We start from the raw sequence: 14,053 nt of genomic DNA, 5'->3' as shown, positions 1-14,053 counted from the left end.
TATGTATTTTTGATGTCTGATGGAAATTTCTCATCTTGGAGCAAGGGTGATAAATACTCTTTTCCTGGAGCAGAGTAAAGCAGGAGGTGTTAAATGGGTAAAAGAGGGTGGAACAAATGAGTGTCCATCTGTTAACCTTCAATAGAGTCACAGGGCAGATTACCTCTGGTCTTGACTGTAGTCTTAACAGAAAGTCATTGCTTCAAACAGGTGCGTATATGAGAATGTGTGTTGTAGGTGAAGTGAGCACAGGGAGAGTCCAAGGAGGATGTTATGGGTCAGTTTGTAAAATGGAATAGGATTCAGGAATTTAGCCTATTTCCTCTCTTTACTAATTAAAAAAAAAAAAACTTTTTCTAAAAGACAATGAGTAGTTTCTTTTTTCTTTTCCAATGAATCTGACTAGATGTGGTTCTGTTTAAGAATGTAATGTTTCTGGTTTGATTGTAGGAGTATTTAGGTCAGCGTAAGTATCCATTGAAGTCCAAAATTCTTACCATATCTACACTTCCATTTCATGTTGCCTGTTGAGGACATACTGGGAATGGATCGAACACAGGAGCCATTAGAGCTCCCCTAACTTCCTCTAGTTGGGGTTTACCAGGAAGTGGTGTTGGAAAATGGATACTTGATCAGAAGTTAAAACATTCTTTATTATAAAATTAGCCCTCTTTGGGTGCCTGGGTGGCTCGGATGGTTAAGCGTCTGCCTTTGGCTCAGGTCATGATCCCAGGGTCCTGGGATCGAGTTCCGCATCAGGCTCCCTGCTCCTTGGGAGCCTGCTTCTCCCTCTGCCTCTCTCTGTCTCTCATGAATAAATAAAAAGTTTAAAAAAAATAAAATTAGCCCTTTTTAAAAAGTTTTATGTGTTTCAGGTCCTAGTTAGGGTTCCAATTTTAAAACAGTATGAGAGAGCTTTAGGATAAAAGAGGTGGAAGGGGACAGGGACTGCTAAAGGCCTTAAGGAAAAACTAGTATCTCTTTTTAGAGATAAGTAAACTATAACCCAGACAGGTGAGGTTAATTAATTATTCCTGGAGCAGGATGAAATCTGAAAAGCTCACCAGGCCTCAGCAATGCACTGGGTACTTGCTAGTAATCATCTCTGTATCTGTGAGATGGGAGCCAGAGAATTAAACTTGTTTTTGGTATTTCTTGATTTAAGCAAATCCAGGGGGAAAATTCATTGTCCTAGAAATGTGCTTTTGCTCATATTAAAGGATTTATCACAATAATGTGTGTAAATTTATATACAACTTCAAAAGAGTATTGTTTGCATAAGGCCTAAAAAGGAGTATTTATACTATAATACACGATTGTTTATTGTAAAGTATAGTGAGACTTAACCGGGCCTTGAGCAAGTCTTTAATCTCCCTGTGCCTCACAGTGTTTTTTGTTTTTAAATTTTCATGACCCCACACTGTATTGAGCATTGTGTTCCATAAGCATTTCCTCCTTTATCAGAACAAATTTGAGAAGTAGATTTTAGAGATGAAGAATTTGAGGCTTAGAGTAAGTAATTTGCCCCAAGATTATGGCTAGTAAGTAATGGAGCTTAGTTTCAACCCAGGTTTGTTTGACTAGAGCCCAAACTCTTAACCCCTACATATGCTGCTTCAGTTGTGAAATAAGGTGGTAGGGACAGCTGTGTTCTTTCAAATGCATGTTATTCCCAGAGTAGTTCTATCTTGGGTTGCTGTTCTCACTTAAAATGCATTGTGAACTTCAGCAATTCCTTTCATAATGTTTGAAAATGTGTATATTATGTCAGATATGTTAATGTTATTTGTCCTGAAGAGTTCTGGTAAGAATTTTAAAAGTCATTTGGAATTTATGATAGAGAATTAAGTGAGATATCAAGGTAGAAAATAGCTTTCTTGGTTTAAAAATGAATATAAAGTAACGACTATTTTCTCCTCCCTGTATGTAGCTTACCTTGATGAATTTCCAGAATTATCTTGAAAATGTCAATATCTTTGGAATATAGGTACCCAAGAATTATTTTTGGATAAAACAATTCAGTGATAACACTGGAGCATTTTACAGTTTTCAAGGTTCTTTCACATGTTAGTGCAATATTTCCAGAGGTAAGAAAATACAAATAATTTCACTCAGGGCAGAAAATGTTATTACACAAAAGAGGCAATTTAAGATAGCTCTTGAAAGATGGGTAGAATTTTGATAACAGAAGATGTCTTAGGCAGAAAGAACAGAATTAATTACAAATAGAAAATTACAGGATATATTTAAGGAAAGGAACAGTTTGGAGCCCAAGGAACCATGGAGGGGAGGCATTTGAGATTACACGGGGAAGTTAGATTGGAACAATTGTGGAGAGTCTTAAAAGCCAGGGCTTTTACTTAATAGGTAACAAGGAATATTTATTTATTTACTTACTTACTTATTTATTTATTTATTTGACAGAGCACAAGTAGGGAAAGCAGCAGGCAGAGGGGGAGGGAGAAGCAGGCTCCCCACTGACCAGGGAGCCCCACTCAGGGCTCCATCCCAGGACCCTGGGATCATGACCTGAGCCAAAAAGGCAGCCACTTAGCAACTGAGCCACCCAGGCACCCAAGGAACAATTTTTTTTGTTTGTTTTGAGTGGAGGGGAATTAAGATGTTCATCTGGTAATGGTGTATAAGTTGAAGAGAGAGACTGAGAAGCTGATTGTGATGCTGCTGCTATCATAGTTCATTAGAATGGTAATGATAACCATAAGCAGGTAGGGGGCAAAGGGAAACGAAAGGGAATTCATACAAGAGATTTCTAGGTAATGTCTATTGGATTTGATAACTAGATGGAAGAGGTGGAAACAAAGATAACTAGAATATCCAACTTGAATATGTCTGAATGCAGGTGATAAAATTTAATCTTTAGGAGAGGGTAGGGAGAAAGATCACAAAAGCTAAAAATGGAGCTGGCAAATAGGGTGAGAAGCCATTAATTTAGTACAGTCTGATTAAGGATTGTACATTTAACAGAAGCAAAAGGAAATAAGCTTTAAGAAAAGTTTAAGTGTAAAAATAGCTGACATCATCATTAAACCTTTTCTGACTCAGACACTAAGCACTATGTTCATTAATTCATTTAAAAATTGTAGCACCCTGGAGGTTAAGAAATTTACCTAAAATTGCTGCTGGTAAGTGGCATAGCCTGAATTTCAGCAGTCTGGTTCTAGAGGTCTTGCTCTTAGCCATTACACTATCTAACAGAAAAATGGAAGGTGAAGCCTATAGATTATACACTGGAATTGGCAGATTACCAGTGCCTTTTAAGTGGGTGTCTCCTCAGCACCTACTACAGTGCCCACCTATTTCACTGAGAAAAGGAGCAGCTGAAGATAATTTCTGCACATTCTCACCAACAAATCTACCAATTTACCTGAATCTCTTTACATTTCTATTTAAAAAAAGGAACTATGGACCTATCATTTGATCCTATCCTCTCCCATCTATTCAAGGAAATCAATCCAGCAATTGTCCCATCTCTATCCTGTATCAATATTTAACCCCCAATTTTTCATTTGCATCAGCTACATTTCCCATCTTAGAAAGGACTGATTCCTTGATTTTACATTTCCCTCCAGCTTCCGTTCCATTTCTCTGCTCCCTTCCTTCCTTCCTACCTTCCTTCCTTTCCTTTTTTTCAGTTTATTTTATTTTATTTTTTTAAGTAGGCTCCATACCCAGTGTGGGGTTTGAACTCATAATCCTGAGATCAAGAGTCACACATTGACCAAATGAGTGAGCCAGGCTCCCCTCATTTTATTTCTTGGAAGAGTTGTCTATATATGATATCTCCACTTCTTTTCTCTCTAGAACCCTCTCCAATCACTTCACTTCCCGGAAACCGTCCTTGTCAAGACCACCAATGATCACCACATTGCCAAATCCAGTGGTTATCTCAGTCCTCACCCAACCTACACAGCAACATCTGACATAATTGATTGGTCCTTCCTTCTTGACAAATTTTCATTACCTTTTTTTAATATTTGATTTATTTGTCAGAGAGAGGGAGAGAGCTAGAGAGAGAGATCACAAGCATGGGGAGTGGCAGGCAGGGAGAAGTAGGCTCCCCGCTGAGCAAGGAGCCTGATGCGGAACTCAATACCAGGATCCTGGGATCACTACCTGAGCTGAAGGTAGACTCTTAACTGACTGAGCCACCCAGGCGTCCCTTCATTACTTCTTTCAGAATATTATTCTCTGGGTTCTTCTTTCAGTGGTCATCCCTTTTTAATCTCTTTTGTAACTTGCTCCTTATGTCTTAGTCCTTGGACCTCTTTTCTATCTACACCCACTCATTTCCTAGGGAACCTTATCCATTTCATGGTTTTACTACTGATAATTCTTTTTTTTAAATACTGACAATTCTTTAAAGTTTTATTTATTTATTTATTTAAAGATTTTATTTATTTGACAGAGAGAGACACAGCGAGAGAGGCAACACAAGCAGGGGGAGTGGGAGATGGAGAAGCAGGCTTCCCGCCGAGCAGAGAGCTCCATGTGGGGCTCAATCCCAGGACCCTGGGACCATGACCTGAGCTGAAGGCAGACGCTTAACAACTGAGCCACCCAGGCGCCTCTAAAGTTTTATTTATTTTTTTTAGTAATCTCTATACCCAACGTGGAGCTTGAACTCACAACCCTGAGTCGAGGGTTGCCCACTCTTCCAGCCAGTCAGGCACCCCTAAATACTGATATTTCTTTTAATGCAACATACAGACTTTAACAAAAGTAACAGACAAGGTCATATAAGCACTTATATTAAGAGAAAAACTGAGTAAAAGGAATTTTATCTTATTTTTAAATTTATTTTATTTTTTAATCAGAGAGAGAGAGCACAAGCAGGGGGAGTGGCAGGCAGAGGCAGAGGCAGAAGCAGGCTCCCCACTGAACAAGGAGCCCGATGCAGCACTTGATCCCAGGACATTAGGATCATGACCTGAGCCGAAGGCAGCTGCATAACCGGCTGGGCCACCCAGGTGTCCTAGGAATTTTATCTTAAACACCTTATGGCAACCTACGTGGTGCATTTAACTGAGCTCTGTTGCTGTGAAGAATATAGCTCATGTACAGGTATGGATGACGATTTGTACATTCACCTTATACATTATACATATACATTAAATTTGAAAAAGATTTAATTGATGATCACCAGATATGCTTCATTTTTGTTGATCTTTTGGAAGAGGTTATCTAAAGAGAAGAATATGTGGTTCTGGCTCATGAATCATGTAATGAACACAGCCTGGACTCTGTTGGACACCAAGTCTCCTCTACTCTTCTTCAAACATCAGATGGGTTTTTGGTACTTCTTTAGAAAGTTCTCTGGGTAACATGCTAGATCACCATTTGTCATAGAAAAACACAATTCAGGAACAGCCAGTTGAAGAGATGCACAGGGCCGGGTATGGGGAAGGGCACGAAGCTTCCTTGCCCTCTCTGGGTACCTCTCTCCAAATCTCCACGAGTTCACCAACCCGGAAGTTCCAATACTGACAATTCTTTTTTTTCTTTTTTTTTAAGATTTATTTTTTACTTATTTTTTTAAAGATTTTATTTATTTCTTAGAGAGAGAGAGAGAGAGAGAACACAAGTAGGCAGAGCAGCAGGCAGAGTGAGAGGGAGAAGCAGGCTCCCTGTGGAGGAAGGAGCTGGATGCAGGGCTCGATCCCAGGACCCTGGGATCATGACCTGAGCCGAAGGCAGCTGCTTAACCGACTGAACCACCCAGGCACCCCTATTTTTACTTCTTTGAGAAGAGAGAGTGAGAGCGAGTAGGGGGAGGGGCAGAGGGAGAGGGAGAGAATCTCAAACAGACTTCCGACGGAGCAAGGATCCCGAAGTGGGGCTTGATCCCAGGACCCTGAGACCACGACCTGAGCCAAAATCAAGAGTTGGATGATTAACCAACTGAGCCACCCAGGCATCCCCCAATACTGACAATTCTTTTTTTTTTTTTTTAAGATTGTATTTATTTATTTGACAGAGAGAGAGATAGCAAGAGTAGGAACACAAGCAGGGGGAGCGGGGGAGGGAGAAGCAGGCCTCCCGCCGAGCAGGGAGCCTGATGCGGGGCTCGATCCCAGGACCCTGGGATCATGACCCGAGCTGAAGGCATACACTTAACGACTGAGCCACCCAGGCACCCCTTTTTTTTTTTTAAAGATTTTATTTATTTGACAGAGACACAGCGAGGGAGGGAGCTAAAGCTGGGGGAGTGGGAGAGGGAAAAGCAGGCTCCCCGTGGAGCAGGGACCCCGATGCAGGGCTCGATCCCAGGACTCTGGGATCATGACCGGAGCCAAAGGCAGATGCTTAACGACTGAGCCACCCAGGTGCCCCAATACTGACAATTCTTAATATGATGTTTCCTACCTAAATCTTTCTCATGAACTTCAGACTCCTATACCTAGTGCCATTTATATATCTGATATCTCAAACTCAAGCTGTCCATGACTGAAATCCTGACTCCTATTCATTTCTCACAGGACTGCTCCTCCATCTTTCTTCCCCTTGTCCATCTGAGAAAACTTCTATTTCATGAATTTTCAATGGGAGCAATGTCATCCCACAAAAGGGAAAAATTTGGCTCTTGGGTGATGAAGTCTTAGATATTACGGTGGCTTGTAACTCTCCAAAACTCAAATATACCCAACACAATATTTTTTTTTCTTCAAAGATTTTATTTACTTTAGAGAGAGAAAGAGCCTGTGCACGGAGGGCGGGATGGGCAGAGGAAGAGGGAAAGGGACAAGCAGACTCTGCACTGAGCCTGGAGCCATGTTAGGGCTTGATCCCAGGACCCTGAGATCATGACCTGAGCTGAAGGCAGACACTTAACCAACTGAGCCACCCAGGCACCCCCCACAATCTTATTCCTTATTTAATTTCTCTATTTTTTTGGATATGACACAAGCAACAATGACATTGAGTTCACGGAAGATATACAAAATGTATGCAAAGTCAATGCCAACAAAACTTTGAGGCTGTGACTGGAGAACTTTCCCTTAATTTTGAAGTTCTGAACACAGGAAGTGGGTCTATACCTGATTTTTTGGCTGTCATGTAGATAGCCTTGTGAATATCATGTTTGATTCTGAGTGCTTTTGCATATGATTTGGGCTTTGAGGGGCAAATAAAAATAGTTCGTATTTTATTTGATTCTGCTTTTGTTATTCAGTTCATCATTAACTGTCAAATGCTGAGAAAGAAAAAATATCAACAATATCTGAATGACTAGCTAGTAATTTTCTCACGTCAAATAAAAATTTAAAATTCATTAAAAAATTTGAAGAAACTTAATTTTTTCAATTGTTTTGCTGGGAATATAAACAAATTTGAATGACTGATTGATTGATTTTAAGATTTTATCCATTTATCCGACAGAGAGAGAGAGCACAAGCAGGGGGAGCAATAAGCAGAGGGAGAGGAAGAAGTAGGCTCCCCACTGAGCAAGGAGCCTGACATGGAGCCTGATCCCAGAACCCCGGGACCATGACTTGAACTGAAAGCAGACCCCCAACTGACTGAGCCACCCAGGTGCCCCACAGTTTTGAATGATTTAATAAATGATTACATCGCGGGTAGCCTGGGTGGCTCAGTCATCAGGCATCTGCCTTTGGCTCAGGTCATAATCCCAGGGTCCTGGGGATCAAGTCCTGCATCAGGCTCCCTGCTCCGCGGAGAGCCTGCTTCTCCCTCTCCCACTCCCCCTGCTTGTGTTTTCTCTCTTGCTGTGTCTCTCTCTGTCAAATAAATAAATAAATAAATCTTAAAAAAGAAAAAGATTACATTGCTATTATGTATTTGTGTAAACCACTAATTTGCATATGTAATGGCCATAAACTACAATTTATGTGAATAAATACATTAAAGTTTACTCAGCAAATGCAGTTATAGATATTTTAAATATTAATAGCTTTAATATTAATAGCTTTAAAATTTTTAATTTTTAACTTAAAGATATTAGTCCTTTTTAAAAAATATTTATTCATTTTTTTAAAGATTTTATTTATTTATTTGACAGAGATAGAGAGCACAAGTAGGCAGAGAGGCAGGCAGAGGGAAAGGGAGAAGCAGGCTCCCTGCTGAGCAAGGAGCCCGATGTGGGGCTCGATCCCAGGTCCCTGGGATCATGACTGGAGCCGAAGGCAGACGCTTAACCAACTGAGCCACCCAGGTGCCCCTATTTATTCATTTAAGTAATCTCTACACCCAACATGTGATTCAAACCCATGACTCCAAGATCAAGAGTTGCATGCTCTTCCAACTGAGCCAGGCAGGCACCCCAAAGATTTTAGTACTTCTTAACTCTGCATTGAATAAAACATACAGCACATAAACAGATATACGTATGTATCTGTGGCATTAAAATTACGACTACCTTCGGCTCAGGTCATGATCTCAGGGTCCTGGGATCAAGCCCCGCATTGGGCTCTCTGCTCAGGGGGGGAGCCTGCTTCTCCCTCTCCCACTCCCCCTGTTTGTGTTCCCTCTCTTGCTGTGTCTCTCTCTGTCAAATAAATAAAATCTTTAAAAAAATAAAATAAAATTCAATGTGAGCTTGGTGATTAGGAAAAAATATTTAAAAAGGATCTTTGGTGGCAACAATAATAAAAAAAGACCGAGAAACACTGTTCTAGTTGCTCAGGTCACAAAACCTGGTGTTATACTTGACTCATTTGTTTTTCTCATACTCACCTTAACTCCATGAGCGATTCTTTTGACTCCACCTTCAAAATATATCCAGGATCTGACACCACTTCTCATTATATTTTTGCTACCACTCTTGTACAAGCCATCATTTCCTTGTCTGGATTATTCCAATAACCTCCTCGACTGGTGGCTCTTAAGTCTGTTTTCAACATAGCAACCAGTTAAAGAGTTACATGGGATGTAACTTCTCTACTTAAAACTCCTCTGCTTAAGAGGATCCCCATCTCAGGCGCCTGGGTGGTTAAGCGACTGCCTTCGGCTCAGGTTATGATTCTGAAGTCCTGGGATCGAGTCCCACATTGGGCTCCCTGCTCAGCAGGGAGTCTGCTTCTCCCTCTGACCCTCTTCCCTCTCGTGCTCTCTATCTCTCATTCTCTCTCTCTCAAATAAATAAATAAATAAATAAATAAAAAGAGGATTCCCCATCTCAAAGTTAAAAGCCAAAATCCTTACAGTTGCCTTCAAGGTCTTACATGAACTCTTTCCCTTCACCTCAGACCTCATATTCTGCTACTTGTACCCTCTCTCACTCTTCTCCAGCCACGTCGGCCTCTTTTTTCTTCCTCGAATATGTCAAGACATAGTTTCAGGTCCTTTGCACTTGGCTGTTCCTTCTGCCAGCATGTTCTTCTCCCTATTCCCCGTACCTGCTTGTTTACCTTATTCTCAGGGTTCAGATAAGTGTCACTTCCTTCCAGAAGCCTTCCTGGATCAGCAAACCATTTCCCTTCCCATATAGGATCTCATACACAATATCCTCTCTCTTTCTTAAACTGCTTCATACTTCTTCATAGAACTTATTACTCCCTGACCATATTTGTTTATGGTCTCCTGCTACTAAGCCCACAGGTAGGAGATTTTTGTTTGTTTTGCTGTTATACTTCCCAGTATCTAGAACTATACTTGGCACAAAATGTTCAACAACTTTTTGTTGAGTGAATGAATGAGTGAATGAATGAATGAATACTAGAGATGAGCTTGACAACAGGTTCCTTGCCTCAAGAAACAATGAGTCCACTGGGGAGACGTAAAAGACTTAAAATACAATAATTGCATGTGCTCAGTGGAACACAGGAGCCTCCAAATCTGCCCAGAGGGTTTTCATAGGCAGATACGATGGAATGGTTAATCTAAGTTGTGCTGATCAATATAATGGACAGCTAGGGCTCTTTAAACTATAATGTATTATGCAATTGTGAGACTGTTATAACCGGCAAAGGTGAGGTCACATCTTCCCTTTTATTCTTTCCTCGTCTCGAAATTTCTACTAGGAAATTTTTCGTTTCACTTCATTTACTTCCTCTTCCTATAATCCAAATAGCCTACTGGCTGTGAATGGTATCGTCCAAGGGGAGTGTAAAATATTGTTTGATCTGGGAGTCTGCGTAGTGAATGGCTCCCTGGAGCTGGCGCATGCGCATCTTTTGGAGGCACTGCAAGATGGCTGCCAGCCACTTTGTCGCGCGTCGGTGCCCCGAGGAGTTAGCGGCGGCGGCGGCGGCGGCAGCTGCAGCTGCAGCTGCCAGAGAGTAACAGTGACCTCTGAGCAGTGGGAATTACCCGGCCTGTTGTGTGAGCTGGACAGCCCCAAGAGGGAGACCTCGCTAGGAAGTAAAGGGCGGGGCAGAGCGGTGAAGCCCCTCCCCCAACCTCTTCTTAGTTTGACCAACTCCCTCACCCTCCCTCCTGGTTTTTCCTCCTAGCCCGCTACACGCTGATCTGCTGCGCAAGCGCACAAATAATCGTAGCGCCTCCTTAGCCCTTGGGGCTTGCGGGCTTCTGCGCGCGCTTCTCGTTCTAGTCCTTTGATTGGTCAGACTGCCCCGCCATCACGCCTCCCTCTGCTTTCTAGGTTGAGAAGGAAGCGGGGAGGCGGGGCGAAGCCGCGCGTGCGCGATACTGTTGGTGTCCCTTTGCTGCTATTGCGTTGCAAAAAAAATCCTGACTAGGTAGCCTTGGGCCTTTTCTGTGCTAGAGGAGCTAAAGGAGAAAGATTCCTGCAACTGAAGGGGCAATCGGGTAGTATTAAATTTAAGATATTAACGCCCACCCTTACAGGAGCGTGGCGATAGGAGTGGGGAAGAGCCTTAGCTTTGAGAGCTGAAGAGTGTAAAACCATTAGTTTTGGGGCCAGGCGTTTTGAAAGGCTTTGCAGGGTCTGTTTTCTGCGCATTTCTTCCGTGATTATTGACTGGTTTAAACACAACCCCTTGAACAATTCTGATAAACCTTCGATACCCGCAGCCCTTCCTTACAGCGCATAGGAGCCACCAGCGTGCCCAGCACCTGGTCCTTCCGTCCTACCTCTAGAAGAGCCTAGCGCGTGCACCATCCCCACCCCCTGGCCTCCCTCCCCTCCTACGGCTTCCACGCACTCGCAGTGATTGTTTTGCCTGCTCCCGCTCCCGCCGCCGCCGCCGCCGCCGCCAGAGGAGCAGCAGCGCTTGTGCAAACGGGGAAGATGGCGGCCGGCGGCGGCGGAGGCAGCAGTAAGGCCTCCTCCTCGTCGGCCTCTTCGGCAGGGGCCCTGGAGTCCTCGTTGGATCGAAAATTCCAGTCGGTAACTAACACCATGGAATCTATTCAAGGCTTGTCGTCTTGGTGTATAGAGAACAAGAAACACCACACTACTATCGTCTACCATTGGATGAAGTGGCTCCGGAGATGTGAGTGTCGGGGGTGACTAGGGAAGGGAAGACTGGGGAAATGGAAGGAAATCCTTCCCGAAGCGCCTGGGTTTTTCCCACGGAGCCACTGCATTCGGTTGGCGTTGTTCACATTAAAGCTTTGACGCGAGTGTTCCCAAACCCAGACTCCTTTCCTAGCCACAGTTGTCCTGAACTGCAGGAGGCTCATCATTTCTTGGATTTTTTGTTGGCTACTTACTGACTTGGTGTGTGTGTGTGACCTTGGGCCGTTGGGCCCAGATCATTAGAGATTTAGGTGTTATTTCAGAGTCTTGTAAGGTGCTGTTGTCTTTACTGAACCTTCGCGGAAATTATCGCGTCCGTTTATTTCCTACAGGCCTTGACGTGCTAATGATTTCTGGTTTTCTTGATGATAGACAAGCTATGGTTTAAGCAGTAGCAAATCCACTTCGTTGGAATATGTTGGACCACTCTATTTTACGCTGAACTAAAACTCGTGATGTGTTATAAGAAGGGCCTTACTTGGGTGAATGTTACGAAGTAACAGGAGCTCCACGTAGAGCTGAGGCGACCACCTGGGAGGTTTCCCTGTACCTGTGTTTGCTGCAATAAAATACGGGCTTCATGATACTGACCGGAAATAACTGCAGTCAGTATCATCATTCATACCTTAAACTGTAAAACATGTCCAGCTACTTTTCAGTCACTTGAAATACCTTTTTAAAGAAGTAAGTTTGGCTTCATAGGTAATCAAAACAGGAAATCGGGAAATGGGCTTTTTGAATATATAATACTTCCTTTCCCCAGTTACTGCTTTTTTGTCTCCATCGGGGATTTTTTTCCACTTTGCTTCTTTACTACAGAAAAGAGGTATATTAAACTGTCAGGAAGCATGGATTGTCTCCAAAACATTTCCAAATATTTTAGGAGTAAGTGTGGAGAAGTCATTGTTGCTTCCTGCTGAGAAGAGAGGGTTAACCCTGAATCCGTATATATCTATTTGACTTTTAGGTCTTTTGTTGCTTCTTGTCTATGGCATGTCACCAGTGAGACCCATCATCCAGTTACTCTTCTTATTCCACTTCTGCCATTGCCCCTATAGTGTTTTGATTTGTGTTTACCTTTGAGGGAACAGATGGATAAAACTTACAAAATCATAGGCCCCAGTCTTCAGACTATTTGTCTATATAAAGTTATTGTTGGCAGAGATGTTTTGTGGCACTTTTGAGTAATACATACGGAAAAGACTGTAGAACCAAGACAAGATTACCTATATTTACCAATAGATCAAACTTTCTTTCTTTCCAAGAAGTAAAATTAGAACATGCAATATAAACTATGATAACAGTCATCATCAAAGACTCACATATTAAGTAAGTATCTGCTATGTGCCCAACCCTTTATTGCCATTTACAATATATCTGTCTCACTATACTTTAAAATAACCCTAAGAGGTAGATTTTTTAAATCATTGATTTACAGGTGGGGAAACCAAGGCCCAGAAATGTTAAGTAAATTGCTTAAGATTGCACAGAAAAAGGGTGGAGTTAGGATTTGACTCCACCATATCAGTTGCCAATGACCACATTTAACTTTGTAGTAATGTTTTCAAGATTAAAAGAAAAAAAAATTCTTTAGTGTAGTTGGTACACCCTGGTAGCAAATGCTCATGTAAGTCTGAGAACATACTCTTTTCTTGTCCTAAAACATTTGTACAAAATTATACAAGCATTTAACATCTCCTACCTTTGAGCTCTGGTGCTTTAATTGTATGGTTACATCATTTGCAAGACTAAGTTGGTCCCCATTCCTGCCTTTTGGGATTTCAAATGACAATTAGAGTTTTTTTTTTCCTAGTTAGCAATAATGAGACATACTGGAGCCAGAAGTTTTCTGCCTCTACTATTGTTGATATTTTGCCCAAGCTTATTTCCCTTGTTGATATAGCGAGTGAAAAAGTGATTGCTCTACTAAAATAATACTAATACATTGCTCTACTAAAATAACTTGAAGTGCATTATATGTAGTTTATATAGTTAAATACTTTTGGTTTTCTAAAAACTTGATTCCTTTTTTCCTAGTGGAATGGAACTTTCTAAAATGGTTAAGGGTTATTTGTAGTCATTTTGTGTTTACTTTTAATGAACATCATCTATTTCAATGTAAATAAAGCCTTTTGAGAGAAATTTTCGGGAGAGTAATGAAGGGCACAGTGAAAATAGTTTATACATTAGGTCAGTTTCATATTTCTTTACAGTTGGGATTATTTTAGTTTGAGTTTGGTTTCTAAGTCAGTTTTAGGCAAGTTTGTGAAATAGGTGTCTCTGGCATTCCCAGCCTTTGTGTCTGTTTTCTTGATGTCACTTTTGCTTCTCTTTTTTATTCTGGCATCCTTTATTTAGTAATTTGTGTTTAGACCTCAGTGTGAGTTTAAGTGTGTTAGCTCATCCAAAGATATTTTCATTTGACCCTTTATTTCATAATGTTGTAATGAGAGGCTTTTGTTCATTTTAAAGGAAATAATTTGGAGAAAGCAAGTAGGCTTTTGGAAGATATACTCCATGGGTGGGTTCTAACTGATTTTATTCAGGTTTCTTTTAATTTGTCTTGAAACATTCATTGCCATCATTTTTAAAAGTGATCTTTCTGTAGCATAAACAGATGTCATTACTGTGTTTCAG

At 41.5% G+C, this 14,053-nt stretch overlaps 1 protein-coding gene across 6 annotated transcripts in view; it reads left to right on the top strand.

Annotated features, from left to right (window-relative positions):
- The first annotated feature begins 10,651 nt into the window (after positions 1–10,651).
- RPRD2 (regulation of nuclear pre-mRNA domain containing 2) overlaps positions 10,652–14,053 on the top strand; it is a 99,772-nt gene continuing 96,370 nt past the window's right edge. For all 6 annotated transcript variants that reach the window (XM_028088247.2, XM_028088246.2, XM_088022289.1 and 3 more), the window contains exon 1: positions 10,652–11,390. In XM_028088247.2, the coding sequence (XP_027944048.1) occupies positions 11,186–11,390 (205 nt within the window). In that variant the 5' untranslated portion in view covers positions 10,652–11,185. The remainder of the gene's footprint in view (positions 11,391–14,053) is intronic.

Source organism: Eumetopias jubatus, unplaced genomic scaffold (genome assembly GCF_037043125.1).
Source record: "Eumetopias jubatus isolate StellerSeaLion01/CBP00866 unplaced genomic scaffold, mEumJub1_p1.0 scaffold_4, whole genome shotgun sequence".
Classification (NCBI taxonomy): domain Eukaryota; kingdom Metazoa; phylum Chordata; class Mammalia; order Carnivora; family Otariidae; genus Eumetopias; species Eumetopias jubatus.
This window is presented reverse-complemented; position numbering and strand designations above follow the sequence as displayed.